At 37.1% G+C, this 19320-nt stretch overlaps 1 protein-coding gene across 5 annotated transcripts in view; it reads left to right on the forward strand.

Annotated features, from left to right (window-relative positions):
* Positions 1-19320, forward strand: part of Gda (guanine deaminase) — a 92889-nt gene that overhangs the window by 39967 nt on the left and 33602 nt on the right. For 2 of the 5 annotated variants that reach the window (XR_007349042.1, XM_015492928.2), the window contains exons 2-4: positions 5555-5643; positions 12345-12516; positions 18291-18378. Coding sequence is in view for 4 of the 5 variants with exons in the window: in XM_015492928.2 (XP_015348414.1) it covers positions 5555-5643; positions 12345-12516; positions 18291-18378 (349 nt within the window). In the remaining variant the exon portion in view is untranslated. The remainder of the gene's footprint in view (positions 1-5554; positions 5644-12344; positions 12517-18290; positions 18379-19320) is intronic. The other 3 variants (XM_048806910.1, XM_048806912.1, XM_048806911.1) reach the window with 3 other exon arrangements.

A 19320-nucleotide genomic window follows, 5' to 3' on the forward strand; every position in this document is an offset into this window, starting at 1 on the left:
TATATGATCTCCTGTGTAAGGCACTGGGTTTGATCATCAGCACCATATAAAAATAAAATAAATAAAATAAAGATACTGTGTCCATCTGCAACTAAAAATATTTTTTAATATGTGATCATATATACATGTTATTTAGTAACATGCATTTTTAAAAAGCCTTGACATTATATCAACAGTAATTTTCCATTCAGTAAATATAATTTCACAATTATTTTCTTTTCCCCCTGCAGTGCTGAGGAATCAAACTCAGGGCAGGCAAGCACTCTACCAACTGAGCCACATCCCTAGTCCTTCACTCTTATTTTAATAACTGCACTGCTTAGTTGTATCCAGCTAATCCCTTACTGACTAACTGAGGTTGTTTGTGATTTTTCACTCTTGTACTTTGCAGGTAGATGGGATAAGGGATTTGGAGAGAGAGTGGATTTAAAGTTAGCATTGTGACGGACAGCTGAAACATGAGTTGAGTGAGGAAATATTCTTTACACCTTTTTACTAATGTGATCCTTAAAGGAATTTTGAAAAAGCTTATAATCTTTTGTATTTTGAAAAGTTAATGTGTATTATTTTTATTAAATATGTAAAGTCCATAATTTCTAGAAAATTCTAAATGTACACATGTTAAAATTCAGCCAAGGTATTACTTAAAAATATTTTGGAAAGAATCAATATATAATGATTTGATATCCATCTTAATATATATATTTTTTAAAAATCATGAATTAGCTCAGTTTTTATTGATCTGAAATCTTATATATTTCTTTTTGAACTACTAATTGTATTCTAGTTTTTAGCTAAGGCAATATATTTTTACACTTGAAAGTCTCTTATTGATCAATCATTGAAATAAAATTAGTGTGCATAAATTTAAATGTCTAAAATTTGCTGGGAACACAGAGAAATTAAAAAATGTATATTACAAATTTTGAAAGGTAATTTGTTACAGGTAAAATAAAAAGGCTGTTTTTTTTTCTACTAACTAGATAATATACCTATGACTATTACTTCTTGGTAGAGTAAAATAGGGACAGCATTATTTTTTTATTTCCCAGTTTTATAGACATGAATGCTAAGAAACATTTTTACATAAATCAAGTAGATGGGAATGCTAAAAGTTTTATCATAGCAAAACTTGATGAATTCTTTGAACTCCTTCCTAATTATTTGATAAAAATTGTATATTAATGTATCACCTAAAAAAATCTGATCTGGGCTGGGTTGTGGCTCAGCAGTAGAGGGCTAGCCTAGCCTGTGCGAGGCCCTGGGCTCAATCCTCAGCACCACATAAAAATAAGCAAATAAAATAAAGGTATTGTGTCCAACTACAACTAAAAAATAAAAATATAAAAAAACTTTAATGATTTGTCAGTTGATAAGCAGTTAGGTTACCTGTCAGTTTGATTGACAGTAAAAACCACAGTGTACCAGAAACAGTGTTGGTGGGAACACTTTGAGTCCATGACATAGGGACAGTCCATCTATGCCTGGCCTCAGCACTGCTTTACTCCTCAGGTACAGCCTAGAGAAAGGGAGTTTAGTTTCATCAGTGTTGGAATTGTACCAACCAAGATGTGCTCGCACTAAAAGACACAGGAAATACGAAATAATAAATGGTAGGATCTAACCTGGACAATTCTTTCACAATGGTGAAAGAAGAAGGCTAACGGGCTGGGGAAAAGTAGAAGAGAAAGTAAAGGGAAAACCCTTTAAGATAGAATATTGGTTGTAATCATTGAAGTGGCACAGAGGAAAAAGCAAAATGGTTGCCTACAATATCTGGCGACTTTGTAGTTGGAGCAGTTACAGGTCATGAACATGTCCAAGGGATGGTCACGGGTTTTGTGGCTGAAGCTGAAGCGGAACAAATTACTGAAGATGAGCTCATGGAAACAGGTGACCATGGTTGTCAGAAAGGTTGGAACCATAATGAATGGAAGAGAGTGTGGAATGGAGGGGAAGCCTGAGGCAGACATTAGTGAATTTGAAGAAAGAGGGAAAGGCTGGAAAAAGAGGACCCCAGAGAGAGGAATATGCCCTTGAAACCAAAAGGGGGAAAGTCTTATGGATTCAGATTTAAGGTGGAGGAAAGTAGTTTGGAAATGGCCATGGGGAACAGACAGTTCCAAACTCACTGCTTGACCCTGAGGTATGAGCATCTGTCCTTTGAAAAACCACATTATCAGGAGGGAGTCCCCTTTATTAATTTAGAGGAACAGAGCTGATATTGAAGACATAGGAGAGTTTGCTGCTTATAGGGGAAGGCCACAGTAACAAGAGATCACAGTGGAGATTTTGCTAAGCACAATCTGAGCTTTGCTATATGAAGATAATGATACAAATCAAGATCCCTGGTGTGAATGGGAGGAGCCAGTGCATTCCAGTTTGGGTGTTGACTGAGGAAAACAGAAAGGGAGAGAAGTGGCTTTATTCCAGCAGTCTTTGAAGAGTTGGCCATTTGCCCAAGTTGATAAATGTTTCTCACTTTGTCAGAATAATGGAGGCTGACATGCTGCAGACATGCCGAATTATTATTTTAATGTATTTTTGCTTTTTACTGCCAGTATGACATCAGGACTGTTTCTTTGCATCTGTATCATTAAATAACAAAAGACATTGGCTTGTCTTTCTCTGTTTTTGCATATCTGTGTTTATGCATGTGTGTAATCTTTGGTAAGTTTTGGTAGGAGGGTTGTTTTAGCTTTGTAGAAATAGAGAGGTTTTTGTTTTCCTCCATATTTTGAAGCTCTTTGCCTAGCACAGAAGTTCATCCCTTTGCTATGAAACTCTCTGAACTTACATTATCTAATACAGTAGCCTCCAGCCATATCTGTATTTTAGACACCTGAAAAGTGGATAGTGAGACTTAGGAACTAAATTTTAAAATTTTACCTTTCATCTAATTTTAATTAAATTAATTTAAATTTACATTTAAAAGCAAATACTCACTTTAGTTTTGAAAAACTTGTAAATGTGTTTGGAACAACCTGGGTGTATAAGTCTACTGTTTGTATGTTATATGCCATCTAAATATTCAGAAGTATTTTGGATAAAGCTTTAGGAAGAGATTGAAATATACTTAAAATGAAAAATGTAATTTTAAAGAAACATTCTGATAAATAATAAAATTATTTATTAAATAACAATTTAATAAAAAATAAATAATTTTAAAGGAAAGGGAATATAAAATTAATTTTTATTTTTAATATAATTTTTCTTTTGTTGAAATTATAATCTTTTATATACATTGTCATAAAATATTATTGAAATTAAATTCACCTGTGCTTTTTTAACACTTCATCTTATTAGCAGAAAATTTTACATTGCATATCTGTTTACCAGACATTATATTTCTACTAGTTACCATTGTTTTGAACTGTGTGCAATCCTAAAGGGTTAATAACTCTCAGTTTCTTTTGGAGTTATTGGTTCATTTGGTTTTCCTCTCTTCAGAATAAACTTTGATCATGTATGTTTTTCTCAAAGACCATTTATTTCAAATTCTTTCAGATGTCTTAATATAGTGCCTCACAAATTTTATCTATATTTATTTATTTATGGATTTTGCAGTGAATTACTTTTGAGATGTATTGATAAATTCTGCTTTTATTGTTTTTTGATTAATTACATATCTGCTTTGATGTTTGTTGATTTCTCCTTTTTAAATACTTATATGTTCTAATATATTTTAAATCAAATTAATTTTTAATAATTGTATGAATTATACTTCCATTTTCTTTTCTGATCAGATTTTCATTTTTAAAAAGGGTATCTCAATAAAGTGAGAAGTCAATATTTTAGTTTCTTTTCATTTCTACAAATTATCTTATACATATTGACTTGTTTCTAATTAATTGCATACATTTTATCAATATCAAGTTTTTCTCAATATTTCCTGTTCAATGAAACATTTTTTTTTCTCACAATATTCCAGTTAAAGATAAAACGGGAGGGGACTAGGGATGTAGTTCAGTGGTAGAGCACTTGCCTACCATGTCTGAAACCACAAGTTAAATCCCTAGCACTACAGGAAAACAAAAACAAGAACAAACAAATCAATAAAACCCAGAATCTTTTCTGCATAGGAATCTCAGTTCTTATCCTTACTTGCTTTATAATTTATTTTTATAGAGAAAATAATTATAATTTAAAAAGGAATAACAATGGATATAATGTCTCATTTATGTTTCAGGTACATGCTAATTCCTGGCCCTGATGATCTACTTAATCCTATGAAGTACATTCTAGTTTTATCCCCAGTGTGCAGATGGGGAAACCAGATCAAGAAGTAGTACAAGATCCATGCACAGTTGCCTGGCTGTTGCCCTTGGGCTTCAGACCTCACAAGTCTAAATGAAGAGTTCACTTTCTTATTTACGTGAGGAGAGGTGTCTTTCCTGTCTACTTCTTACACATCGTTTTAGTCTGCTTTTTCACTGTTGTGACTAAAGCATCTGACCAGAACAACTGTAAGGAGGAAAAGTTTGAGGGCTCACAGTTTCAGAGGTCTTAGTCCATAGAAGGCCGACTCCATTCCTCAGGGCTCAAGGTGAGGTTGAACCTTGTGGTGGGAGAGGGTGGCAGAAGGAAGCAGCTCACAACAGGAAGTAGAGAGAGACTCCAGTTCCAGATACAAAATACATACCCCATAGCAATGCCCCCAATTAACCACTTCCTCCAGCCATACCCCACCTGCCTCTAGTTACCACTTAGTTAATCCCATCAGGGATTAATGAATGCACTGATTGGGTGAAGACTCTCACAATCCAATCGTTTCTCCTCTGAACCTTCTTGCATTGTCTCACCTGTGAGCTTTTGGAGAACATCTCACATCCAAAGCAGAACACACATGAAACTAGGAAAATGCAGCAGAACTCTTTTCAGAAGATGTTTTGCATTCAAATATCATCACAGGTCGGGGGCTAGGGTTATGGCTCAGCAGTAGAGTGCTCGCCTCGCATGTTCAAGGCCCTGGGTTCGATCCTCAGCACCACATATAAATAAATAAAATAAGGTTATTGTGTCCAGCTACAAAAAAATAATTAAAAAAATCAACATAGGTCAAATGAAGATTCAATTGTCAGGCAATTGTTACGTGCAGTTAAATTCAGTGTTAATACTCTGCCCCACAATGTCACTACTTCTGCGCAATGAGCTGGGATTTCCTATTGCAGCTTCACAAAAGTCATTTACGCATCTGGGGTAAGGCACATTTTCTATAACAGTTGTTTTGTTTAATCATTTTCAGGAGTGGGGGAGAAACATGCCAATAAGCCATTTTTAATATGCTGTTTCTTCAAGTTAGAATTTTTTGAAATCTCACATATGTCTTATATTGTGACAGAACAGGAGAAATTTCACACAGTTTTCATCTATAGATGACCAAAAACAAACCCTTCTCTTTTCTGCCTTTCAACTCTCTCCAATTTAGTATCAAATACCTCTTAAAATTAACTCAGTGACAGTGTGGTCTCCTTTAAAAAGATTTATATATTTAATGACAACGAATGACTGTGATTTATAAATATGTAATCTTTTTTCTTTCTTTCTTTTAAAGATAGTGTTTTTAGAAGAAGCATCTCAACAAGAAAAACTGGCCAAAGAATGGTGCTTCAAGCCGTGTGAAATAAGAGAGCTGAGCCACCAGTGAGTCACCACCGACTTCTCCCTTTCACCGGGTGCCATGGGCTAGGCTCAAATGACATGAAACCTGCCTTGAGAGAAAGGCTTTTTAAATTAATTAATTAGTCATATAATGGGAGAGATGGAAAGGAGGAGTTACACGGAGAATAGGAAGATGGAGGACAGGAACTTTGAGAACCAGAAGTTGCCATTTTCCATCTATTTCTTCTGGGAATTTTTGTTGTAGCACTATCTTCCAAGTCTCTTGGGGGTTTACAGCCTCATGTAAAGAGATACTTAAGCATGACAATAGCAGATTGTCAGGTCTCCTGTCAGGAAGTAAATGGGGGGAGAAGGCAAATGACAGATAAACTATTGGGGAGTAGCATTTGAGATGCAGTCACTCTGACAGCATGTTAGGGAAGACCAATGCCCAGAAGTGCATTTGAGCTGCAATTTAGGTGATTTTTAATATTTGTATAAGCTGTGTTTCCTGTGGTGGGCCCACTTTCTTCACAGCCTGGTTGCTTTGTTTTATGGAAATAGGAATACTTATTTTAAGCTCAAAAATTGTATCATGTTTCAGACCAACTATGTTTCCAAGGTCAATAAGAATGGTAGCACTTTCATTGTGAAGATGCTTTCAATGCTTAGAAATTGACTTCAGGCTAATGTAGCAAGAAGAACCTAGTGTGAATCTTCATGCTACAGCTTTGCAGCTGTCATCTCAGCTATTAAGCTCATCTCTGCTGCAAGGCGGGAGACTGGGCGACAGTTAATACAGTTTCGTTGCCCTTGCAGTTGCGTTCACATCTCCTCCCTCCTTCCCTTTCCTTCTACTTCTTGGTAACCTGAAAGTATGTGAGGAATAAGCAGGGACATTAATACAGCAACTTCTGCTCTTACTGATTCTTCTGCTTGCTGGATTTTCTTAAGCATCTATTTTGAGAAACAAAGGCTGTCTGCCTTTGTAACAGGGTTTTGTGGAAGGCTAGGAAATGGACAAAGTGGAGGTCTGGGGGAGACAAGAGGATGGGGTGGTGGGGTCTACCTCCCTGTGGGTCTTCAAATGCTTTTGTCCCTCTTTATGAGATTGCTTTGGAGTTAAATTCGTTAAAAATTCAGATTCTGAGGCCCCTATAGGCATTACACACAGAGAAGTCGTAAGGCAAGACATAATTTAAATTTCAATGGGAGACTGAAATATCTGAAGAAAAATTATATTTAAAATGCAAAATAACTCATTATCATACACACAAGATACATACAGTAGAATTGCTCCAAGTCATTAAAATATCATAGAAAATAATATCTCTGATATTCTTTTTTAATAGCTTGGTCCTAATAGTGTATCTACAGGTATATCTTGGTACAATGTGGATTTTTATAAAAAGAAAATCACAACTGAAATTGTAAGCCTAAGCAGCACTGGGTAGGAGTGGGTCAAATTGTGATCATAAACCATATATAGGAAAGTTCACAGGGCTGGAATTAGGGTGAGGGGTGTGAAGTGTTTACCTTCATCACAAAATTGAAAGATCATGGGGAGGGCAAACACTTTAGTAATCAAGATAAATAATACTTTAATGCAATCTTTTTAAAAATATAATGAAAATTCATGATGAACAAAATTACAAAATTTCATTTACAAAATAAAGACAAGGTGTTTTTTGATAGCTTGTAACCTTGAGTTTTCTTGCACAATGGAACTGTTCTTTTAGACAGTCCAGGGTTTCCAAACTTGTGGGACCATTGCATCCCCACATCCCTGGCAGGGCAAGTGAATGAGGGTGTTAATGGTATGCAAAGAAATTGGGCAATGCAGGCCTGTAGCTACAGTACTGTGGTTTGATTGTAGATCTTCTGTTAATGTTTTCCATTTGGTTAAAAAATGGGTGGAGGGCTGGGATTGTGGCTCAGTGATAGAGTGCTCGCCTAACACATGTGAGTCACTGGGATGTTCTTATAAGTGTACATATGGGTGTGTATTATTCTTTTTCCTTGGGTTATAAGATATCTTAGCCAACACTACAGGTTTGGAATATGAAGCTGATGGTTTTTATTTTGGTGAAATTGATATGCTTTCCTAGGGGAATTATTGCAGTAATTAAGTAGAAAGAGAAAATCTGAAGAGCAGAGGGAGGAAGGACAGCCATTTCCCCTCCTGTTGTGGCCTTCAACCTCCTCTCTGCTTTGCTTATAACTTGGCTCTTGGTGCTATCATTCAGCTGTCAGTGATGTCATAAGTGCAGAACTGAGTTCCAGTCCTAGCTGGGCCACCGGTTTACAAGTCTGTAAATAAGCTTGCCATTCCCAGCTTCCTTTGTTTTGTCAAATGAGTGGGCAGGCTTGATGATTCACATCTCACAGGCACCTCTCTCACATTTCACACAGGCACGTCGATATCTGTAATAAAGCCCATACTTCAACCTTGACTATGCCAATCTTTGTATTAATGAGCATTTCACAGGGCTTCCTATTTTCTTAAAAGGCTTGTAACTTTTCTGGGTGAAAGTCATACTTTAGATCCAATAAGTTCCTGCTCTTCTGTTGGTTCTAAAGATTGTTATGCCTTGAATTATTCCCTCACTCTTGCATCTCTGCTCTTCATGAACATGGTTTCTGCATTTTCCCCCATCCTGCCCTTCACTACCAAACATTGGTAAAAGGGCTCTCCATCCATTTCATACATTCTCTAACACTAATGCTGTCTTCAGCACCTAGGACAGTAACTAAAACATGCTAGAGAATCAGTGGGTGAGTATTTTTTAAAAGAAGGACTCTATTCCTCTGAAATTTGGTATCTCCCCCAATCATTGCATGGGGAGTGGTCTCAGGATCTTTCTTGAAGCTACATATCTTTGACCCTTGCTGTTTTTGCCGTGGGTCACTGTCCTGACCCTTTTTGAAACTCCCACTTCATTACTCTTCCTGACACCTCTGTGTCCTGGGTCCCTTTTATCCTGACAACATCTCTGCCAAGATGGATCATGACCTTTTCTCTTCCTCCATCTTCCTCATTAGGTGGAGGCTACTTTTCAAGGTTTCATTTTGTTTTTTTTTTTTTTTTTTACTTTCACAAAAATTTCTGGCCCCACTAACTGATAAAAGAAGCCTCTCAAGTTTGAATCCCATTTTTAACTCACATGATCTCCGCTCCCATATCTCCAATAACTTCTTGGAGTTCATGTGCTCTTGCTCTGTATGTTTTGAGTGTGTCCTCCAAAAATTCATGTGCTGGAAGCCTGGTCTCCAGTGTGGCAATGTTGAGAGCTGGTGGAACTACTAAGAGGTGGGCCTCCTGGGAGGTTTTGGGGTCATGACCTCCCTTGCAATGGATTAATGCTGATCTTGCAAAGTAAGTGAGTTCTTATGAGAGTTGATTTAATAAAGCAAGGCCACCCCATGCAATGCACCCATTCTGTATGCTAGAGCTAATAAAGATCAGGTTCTTTCTCTAATAATTATCCTTTTCCTTTCTATTCCCATTAACACAATCTATTCAGAAACTTCATGCTTGGGAAGCTATAGGACTCTCCCCAAACCCTGCCTACCACCTCCTGTTTCATCATTGCAAACCCTGCCTATCACAATGTGCCAAAGAAAGCAACAACAAAAAGAAACAAATCCCTGTGATCCCTTCTATCTTGGCCAACAGATGTATGATAATTCAGTAAATTGAATACTCAAGACCTTATATTTAAAAAATATTTTTAAAGAAAAAAAAATGTATGTACTGAAATGCATAGATATCAGGTATAGAATTTGATGTTTTGACAAATATATGTGCCCTTGTAACCAATATGCCAATCAAGATATATAACATTCTTTAAAAAATTTTTTTAAATTCATTTTAATTAGTTATACATGACAGTAGAATGCATTTATGCACTTTGATATATCATACATAGATAGGATATAATTTCATTTTCCTGAGTGTACATGTTGTAGAATCTTATTGATCATGCAGTCACATATATACATACAGTAATAATGTCTGTTTTGTTGTACTATCTTTCCTATCCCCACATCCCCTCCCCTTCCCTCCTATCACTTCCTTTAACCTAGTTTAAGGTAACACTATTCTTCTCTAGTGCCCCCCACCCCCGCCTTATTGTGAATTACTATCCGCACATTAGAGAAAATATTTGGCCTTTGGTTTTATGGGATTGGCTTATTTTGCTCTTATTCTAGAAAGTTCCCTCAAGCCCGTTGCAAGTCAGTCACTCTCCAACCCCTCATAGGCAGCCACTGTTTGATTTCCATCATATAGTTTACTTTGACCTGTTTTTGAACATCATTTACATAGAATGACTCAATATATCCTCTTTTGTGTCTGGATTCTACCATTCAAAATCATGTTTTTGAGATCTATCTGTATCATTGTAGTTAAGGGTGTTGATTATTTTTTTTTAATGCTGAAGAGTTCCATGGTACTGACTTTGTTTACCCATTTTTCCTATGGTGGTTTTATTTTTGCTGTAGTTTCCAATTTGGGACTAATATGAATAAAACTGCTGCAAACATTCTTGTACAATCTGTTTTGTAAGCTTATCTTTTGTTTTATTTGAGTATATATCTAAAGTGAAATTGCTCACTAGGACAACTTAATGTTTGAGCAATCTACCTATCTCTCTATTTCCCCCTCCTCACCCTCTCTCTTTCACACACACACACACACACATACACACACACATACACACACACACACACCACCCCTAAAATCCCCAACTGGATTATATAAGATTATATAAATCTTTGAGGACAAGAAAATGCCTTAAATCTCTTTGGACTCCCCTCAAAGGCTTATCAGAGCTTCTTAAACATACTTGGGAAATACCATTAGATTGAACCATCTCACTGTAGGAAGAAGTTACCCTGCTCTTCCACTTTGTGGTCATGGAAGAAGCAACAGCCCTGAGAAGTGACAAACCCTGAGAGGTCAGTGACTGACACCTGAGAGGAATTAACCCCCCCACCCCCACCGCCCAGAGCTCTGCACACTGTAGACTCACTTAATGCTGCCCTCTGGCCTCGATTGAAAGTAATCACTGTTCTCTATTTCCATTGTTAGGGAGTTAACAATTCTGTCACATGGGGTATAGTGGCCAAGAGCAAGGAGGCTTCAGACAAATAAAAGGTTCAAAATTCCGAAGCTGAACCTGAGTCTCTATTCCAAAGCTGAATAGTGTAGGATTACTTTTTTCAATCTTCTTAAATTTCCTGAGCTTACATTTACCCTAGTGTAAATGAGGTTATTATTTTCATACCCCTGGTGTTTGTGGTGAGGTTACATCATCGTCATTACTAACATTTATTGATGCTGTCCATCATCTAGCTTTTGCTCTTACCCACAGGTATTAGTCCTCACAACAATGCTACGTGCTGCTCCTGTCCTCATTTTATGGGAGGCGAAACAGATGCAGGGAAGTTTAAATAACATGTCAGGCATCCCACTGCAGGGTGACCGTGGGGCCTGGCTTCAGATCCAGACAGTCTTGAGAGTAGAATGCATACACCTAACCCTTCTTCTTCTTCTTCTTCTTCTTTTTTTTTTTACACCTAGCCTGTCTCCCACAAATACCATCATGCACCCACAATGCTGTGTCCAGTTCCCAGTGCATATACATATGCAGGAAATACTAACTGCTGTCACCACTGCCATCTTCATCACCATTTCCAGCTCTCCTTTTAAAATAAGACCTTTAGAGTGACTCCTGGATCCTTTGTCTTCCATCTGAGTATATCTATGCATTCGATTTGGAAATGAGATTCTTTGCAATGTCAAGTTTTAAGTTCAAATTCCTTATGTGATTTGACATTTGGTTAGAGTGGTAGCAGTGGTACTGCGTATCAACTTTTAACAGGTATCTGTTTGGTAAGTTTAGACACTTAATAGACACCAATGAACTAAATTAGCTCTTTAGCAGAGCTTTGAGTGTCTGCCGGCACTGGGCTGCCTTCATTCTGCAGATAGCTTCTGAAAACTCTTCATATCTTTCCAAGACTTTCTAGTATAATAATGAGTAGAAATGTGAAAAGTAATTGGTGGATGAGGGTAACAGCAGCAATAAACAGAAACATCTAGGGAATGATAGTCACAGCCCCCTCTTCACTTAGCCATTCAGATCAATGACCCACTCAAACTTCTGTCTTCTAAATTCACCTGTCCCTAGCCAGCCCCAGTCTGCTGCTTCCTTTCAGAACTCAGCCCCTTGAGGTTATGGCCAAGGACAAGATTCCTTGCAGCCCGCCAAGATCAAGATGACATTGCACCTAAAATTGCAGCCAATATTTTTCATCTTCAGTCACCTTCAGTGACTTCTGTGTATTCCTCAATATGGCTCTAGAAGTTTCACAGATCTCCTCTCCTTTCTTAGCTCTCTGCCTTACAACTACGAGTTGTGAGAACTAAATAGTTGAATTAGGTCATAACTTCCCTCCTTTTTTGTGCTACGACTGCTTTGCTTCTGCTCAGCGCTGTGCTTTCCCTTCCCTTGGTGATTTCTGGTTACCCTCGTACCTGTCCTTTCAACTTAGAGCTCTATATCTCTCAACAGAGCCTGATTCCCATTTCCTGACAATGCACAGTTGTCAGATTGCATCAGCCATAAACCTGTGTAGGATGAACAATTAAATCATTGTCAAGACAATATGTGATTTTGAAGATATGCAAAATGAATAAAGATGTTATTAAATGCCTTTCCTGTCATCTTAATTTCCAGTGAGTTCTTCATGCCTGGGCTAGTGGATACACACATTCATGCCCCTCAGTATTTCTTTGCTGGAAGTAATGTAGACCTGCCACTTCTGGAGTGGCTGACCAACTACACATTTCCTGTGGAGCGGAGATTCCAGAGCATGGATTTTGCTGAAGAAGTCTACACCAGAGTTGTCGTAAGTATCCTGTGTGTGAGTATTGTATTACGCTTGGTTGGTTATAGAAATATCCTTTCCAAGCCAGATTTAAAGTTATAAAGTTTAGGCAGTTAAGGCTTTGATGGACTACAGCATTTTTTTAAAAAAAGTTTTTCCATAATCCAGGGAGTTTGTGACCACCTCCTCTACACAGCTGGACTGTGGCAAGAAGAGAGTTTGAATCTAAGTCTCCAAATCCTCAATCTGGTGGACTTTTCATTACTCTCTTTTATGCCTCATATTTTACATTACCAAATTTAGGTTTAAATGCTTATTTGTATTCCCTTATTCTTGCCAATTCATAATGCTGTTCTCAGGATCATATGGAATAGTTGTGTGACCTTTGGAAAGTTCTGTGACTCACTTTCCCCATCTGTAAATAATAGTGATAGTATCTACCTCATAGGATTGTTATGATAAATCAGCAAGTTAATATTTGTGAGATTCTTAAAATAGTACATGGTAAGAGCTCTATGTGTCTGTTCAAAAAAATACCCAAAGAAATTTGAAATTAAAATTTTAAATTACCTTTAGAAGAATATCATGCATTTTGGTAGGCTTAAAAGGAGGGAAAATAGGATGCTGCCACGTTGAAAGACCCGCAAGGATGTGACTTGAGCATTAGCACCACTAGAGGGAACTCTGGGGCTATTTAGTCAATGAGCTTTGTCTCGTGCCAATCACATATGGAAAACTCTGAAAATGTCCTTCCTTCCACAATTTCAAGCAGTTCAGCTCCTTTCTTTCTATCCAACCCTGTGCCCAGAACCAGACCACACTGAGCAACCAGAAACAGCTTCCGCAGCAGAGAAGTAGAACTTCAGGTGTATTTTCTTCTTCCACCACTTCCTGCTGTTCAGCACACTTGGTCTGTACACCACTGTTTGTTGGACTCATTGATAGTTTTCCACCTAAGGTGTCGATTGCATGGTAGTGACAGTATTATATGCCTTCCACAGTGACTGGCCTAGCCACCCTACCAGTTCCCCTGGTCTTGCATCATCCCAGCCTTAAAGAGCAGAAGCAAGTGGTAACATTTATACACTTGACTCGCTTAATTATAAATCCAGTGTAATTGTGGGTCTCACATAGTTAGCCTGCATCTATGTAACACCAGGATAACTGGGAAGAAGTTGCTGGAACATTGTCTTAATGAGTTGTGTTAACCACACCAAGTCTTTATTCTCAAAATTTATTTATACCTCATTGTTCTAAAACAGTTTTGAGATAGCTTGAAATTGCACGGTATACAGCAAAAGAAAATGAGTCATCAAATCTCAGTGAAGAAAAAAAAAGTGGAAAAATAAAATAAAGTCACAAAGTCAATGTATACCATGGGAGTGTGGGATTGGATACACTCTTTAGAGTTTGTCAAAAATTAGGTTTTAAATGTCTAGTACCTGATCCGGAGAACTAAATCATCCATGAAATTTACCTTCTGCGTGTGACTTAAAAATATCACATTTGTTAAAATAAAGCATGTCCATTCCTTACAATGAAATTTAAGAAAATAAATCCCCAAATACCTTAATGTGGATAGTTTCTGTGTTGTCAAAATATGTACTATAAAGTAGCTATGGAATCAAAAGGCCCAGCTGTATCAAACTATTCTGCTAGAGGGATGGGTATCAAGGACTATATATCCTTCAGGCAATGATTTGCAAATATTAGTTCTTACATCAGAGATTTAAGTATTGGATGTTAGTGAGTACAAAATAGGCTTAATTCCTGATGCATGTATACATATATATTTCAGATTGTGAATAGGCTCACATATTAACAACTGGATGAGCTGAGAGTAAGGTTGACATCTGTTTAAGAATGTTGAGATTTGCTCATTAGAACTTGTCGCTTGGCTTAAGCTTTCCTGTGGCAATGCAAAGGAGTATAAAAGAAGTTCTCATGAGTAAAACCAATAATTCTACTCTTTTTCTTCTCTCCCCCAGAAACAGTCATAGATCTACATCAGCCAATTTGCTCCATAAGTTATGCCAGTAGTGACAATCTTCAAATAAAGTATATGTTAGCAAATGTCTCCTAAAATTAAGAAAAAACTCTTAGTAAGCCAAACCTAAAAATAATATTTCCCTTTCAGTACTGCAAACTGAATGAGAGGTTACAATTTCAAATGGGGCTGAAATGAACTAAAATGACAAGAAAGTTCAGGAATCAGCCTATTTTACAGTTAGAGGACAAAGAGAATAAGATCTTTCTTTGGTCAATGAACTGAGACAAACTAGCTGAAACTGTTCTTCTCATAATACAATCAACATACTTGCTCTATGGGGTCTTCATCAATTGGGCAGATGCATAAGGGAGGAATTCAACCAGTTCCAAAGAAATATGAAGTCACTATAGTACAGGGTGAAAAAAAGTGGGAATCACCCCCTGCCCCCACCTTTTAAAAGGCCATTGCTACTGGCCTTGAAGCTCATAGTCATCTTGAGTTTGGAATTGCTTTTCAGCTCATAAAACTTAGTCGCAAAATTCTTTTCGTCAAGAATTGGAAGCCGAAGAAAGGCTGGGAAACATAGCCCATAATTTGATGTTGTTCCTGACAGATTTCTTTAAACATGGAAAAATTACAAAATAGTCATTGATAGTTCTCTATAAAGCTTGTGAAAAGCTAGGGTGGAATTGGGACCTGGGAAGGCCAAACACAGAACTGATGAAGAAGGAAAGTAGCTGCATTTAAGATAGCTTGGCCCCTCATTGTTACACAAAATTACATATAAGAGTTTGTGAGGGGAAAGGGGGAAAAAAAAACAAGGGAGAGAATTAAACAACAGCAGATGGGGTAGAGAGGGAAGATGAGAGGGAAGGGGAGGGGGGATAGTAGGGGATAGGAAAGATAGCAGAATACAACAGTCATTAATATGGTATTATGTAAAAATGTGGATGTGTAACCGATGTGATTCTGCAACTTGTATTTGGGGTAAAAAATGGGAGTTCATAACCCACTTGAATCAAATGTATGGAAGATGATATGTCATGAGCTTTGTAATGTTTTGAACAACCAATAAAAAAAAAAAAAGATAGCTTGGCTAGTGAGATTTTAAGCTAAACTCTTATTTTCTTTTTTGTTACATAAGTAATAACTGTGTGGCCTGTTTATTAAATGAGCTGAGCTCAGTGGGAACAAACATGGGTAGCTTTAAGGTTCTCTCGCTCTTTCCCTTCCTCCCTTCCTCCTTCTTTCCATTCATCTGTCCTTCCGTCCTTCCTCCCTTCTCTTTGGGCTATCTCTGTCCTGTCCCTTGACTCTAGTTTGGGAATATTCCTGAACTTTCTAGTCTTTTTAGTTCATTCTAGTCCAATATGAAACTACAATTTCTCATCCAGGCCTGACCCCAAGACAGTGTCTGTATAATGTTTCCATTGCTAGCTAGAATTTGGTGGTTTTTATTTTTACTCTTCAGTTTTTATTTAACTACTTTATTGAAGTAGGATGGACGTACAATTTGACATACAAAAACTGTACATAATTAATATACAATATAACTTGATGAACACACAATACAACCATGAATCCATTATAGTCAAGATCATAAACACAGATATCATCACCTCCAAAAGTTGTTTCCCTTCCCTTTTTTTTCTTTTGTGGTAAAAACTTTTAATATAATTAAATATATTATATATATAATATAATTTTAATATAATTGATATATAATAGCCAATTTTGAAATATACAATAGCATAGTATTGCTAACTGCAGCCACTGTTCTGTACATTAAATCTCTGGAAGCGAATCATCTTTCATGAGTGAAGCTTTGTGCCCTTGGACCAACACCCCTCCTCTCCTTGAATTCAGGAGTTCCTTTTTTTTTGTGGCACTCTCTCATTTTGCTAAAACACATCTACTAGAAGCTTCCTAAGAAAGTGTTCATGGGAGGTAAAGATTTCAAGACTTTTAATATCTAATCATGTCTCTATGCTACAACCACACTTGGCTGATATTTTACCGGGCTATAAATCCTACCTACATTAAAAATAACTTCTCCAGAATTTTGAAGGCATTTTTCTTCTGCCTCTAGAACTGTAGGTGAAAAACCCAGTGCTACTGTGGTTTCTGTCTTTTGTCTATGGTTGATTTTCTTTTTCTGGCCGTTTTTAGATTCTTTCTGTATTTATGGACTTAATATCTCACAATCATATAGCTTATTTGGGTTATTTTTAATTCATTGTGCTGGGAATTCAGTAAGGATTTTCAGTTTGAAAACCAATATTATATCTCAGGTAATTTCATACCTCCATTTTCTTTTTTTAAATTTTTAAAAATATTTATTTTTTAGTTATAGATGGACACAATATCTTTATTTTGTTTTTACGTGGTGCTGAGGATTGAACCCAGTGCCTCATGCATGGTAGACAAGCTCTCTACCTCTGAGCCATAACCCCATCCCCACCTCCATTTTCTTTAAAAAAATCAATTTTAGAACTTTATTCTAAATGTTAGACCTCTGAGATTGAGCCTAACTTCCTTATCTTTTTATTCCTGACTTTCATCTTTCTTTTTCTAAGATATTATTTCTAATTTATCCTACAACCCTTCTACTGGATTCCAAAATATAATGTATACTATTTTTTTGCTTCTGGAGAGCTCTTTTTCTCTGATTTGCATAGCATTCTCTTCTTGTTTTGTGCATGTAATGTCTGATCTTATTTCTTTGAAGATGTTAATCAGCTTTTTTTAGCAGAGGTTTTTTTCTGAACTTGTAGATTTTATGTTTCCTCCAAGCTTTTATCTTTTTTTAGATTCTTTCCCCCCCTCCCTCCTCTTGTTTATAGCAGGTTTCCTCAAGTAGCTGGTTGGAAGAGCTGGTGGAGGTAGCACTTTCTGATTGGTGAACTTCACTTTAGGATGAAGAGTTGCAGCAGTGAATAGTTTCCAAATGTCACTGTGAGGATATCTTTCTTGTAGAGCCATTTGTTTTCTTTAGGAAATAATCTTTCAGTCCCTTTTCAGAAGTAGTGGGAAGAAGACAGAGGACCCCAAATTTCCACTTAAACCACTTCTTCACCTTGTGTTTGGGGGTTTGCACCCTCTATGTACTATCCACTTTCTATTAAGAATAAATCTTTCCTGCAAGGAACAGGTTAGAGTGGTTGACTGACTTCCATGGGGAGAAGTAGGACCCTGCCCAGACTTCCAGCCAATTTCCAGCTGGTGCCCATGTGCTTCCTACCTTCTTCCTAATTTGTTTCCAGTTTATTATCCATGTTTTTTGTCTTCCTAAAATATTTTGAAATCTCTCCTCTGCTTCCATCTCCTCTTGTGTTCTTCTTGTGGGTTAGTAAATTTGGTTCTTTTTTTTTTTACTGTTATGTTAGTAAAAATTTGTTAAGGAAAAAAGACAGGTATGTGTGATCAATCTGTCAGGTTGAACTGGAAGTCTAGCTGAATAATTTTACTCTGTAATGGGAAAATTTTCTTAATGCACTCCCAGATGTGATAAAAATCTGGATATCTTTAAGTAATCCTAGGAAATACAGAATTAATTAGTATCACATTTTATGAATTCTGAAACAGAACTGTGTGAATCTAGGAAATCAAAAGCATCACCCTTTTCTCCAGCTAAAATTTTTGGAATATAAGTACTCTTGCCACTTAAGTATATTCCACATCAAGATGGCATACCTTTAAATAAAAACACTTTAAAATTAAAAACTAGGATTCTATTTTTGTCTGCATATGCCATGTGACTTTCCTGAGCACATGCAATTCAGGGTTTTTTGTGATATATTTTTAGAGGAGAACGCTAAAGAATGGAACAACCACAGCTTGTTACTTTGGAACAATTCACACTGACTCATCTCTGCTCCTTGCGGAAATTACAGGTGAGTAGATGAAAGCACAATTTATGGGCACATCAAGAGAAGACAGCCAGGCCATGCCTGGCAACAATGTATGCTTGGTGGCAGTCCTGCCTTTTAATTGCTAGAATTTGAGCATTGCATTGTTTTGTAGATAATTAAGTGTCTGTGTATAACCTTGGTCCTTGAATGGTGTTTTAATTATTTAAATAATTTTATTATTTACTTATGCCTTCTGGTTCCAGAATAATGTTTATGGATCTCAATTTTGTGTATTAATTTGGGCTTTTTTTTAGGGCAGTTTATTAACTTGAGCTGTAGCAACAGTTATTATGTCATAATCAACAGGCAGGTTTTGGCTGTTGGCTAGACTCAGGGCATGATGTTAGATGAAACAGAAAATAATCTCTGCCCTTGAAGAACCAGACAGAAAATATACCCATGGTTCTATTACGAGGTGGCCGGATATTGTATGAAGCACTCTATATGGATGAATACATCTGTATACAACCCTCTGAGATATGTGTTGATATTCTCTATGCACAGATGGATGAACTCCTGCTCAGAGAGGTTAAATAATTTGTCCAGGTTTTCATGGTTAGTAAGTAGAGCTGAGACTGGATTTAGGTTGATGATTCCAAATTTGTACCCAGCACACTGCCTGGCACACAGCAGGCACTCAGTAAATAATGTTGCTGATGTACTTATGACACTGCTGGTGGCCAAGGTAGTTTATGCCAGAGGCCTAATGAGTGACACTAAAAATAATATTGCAGTTTTCAGAGGAAGCAAAGAGAGCCCAGGATTGGGTCATCTGGGAAGAGGCTTTTAAACTGGACTCTGGAGAGGAGACAAAATGGGGAAAGACTAAAGTGTCTGCCAGGGGGAGGAAATGAGATGGACAGGAGCAAGAGGACAGGAATGTCAATGGTGGGTGGATAACAGGAAGCAGGAAATAGAAGAGTT

The sequence above is a fragment of the Marmota marmota genome, unplaced genomic scaffold (assembly GCF_001458135.2).
Source record: "Marmota marmota marmota unplaced genomic scaffold, marMar, whole genome shotgun sequence".
NCBI classification, from domain to species: Eukaryota; Metazoa; Chordata; class Mammalia; order Rodentia; family Sciuridae; genus Marmota; species Marmota marmota.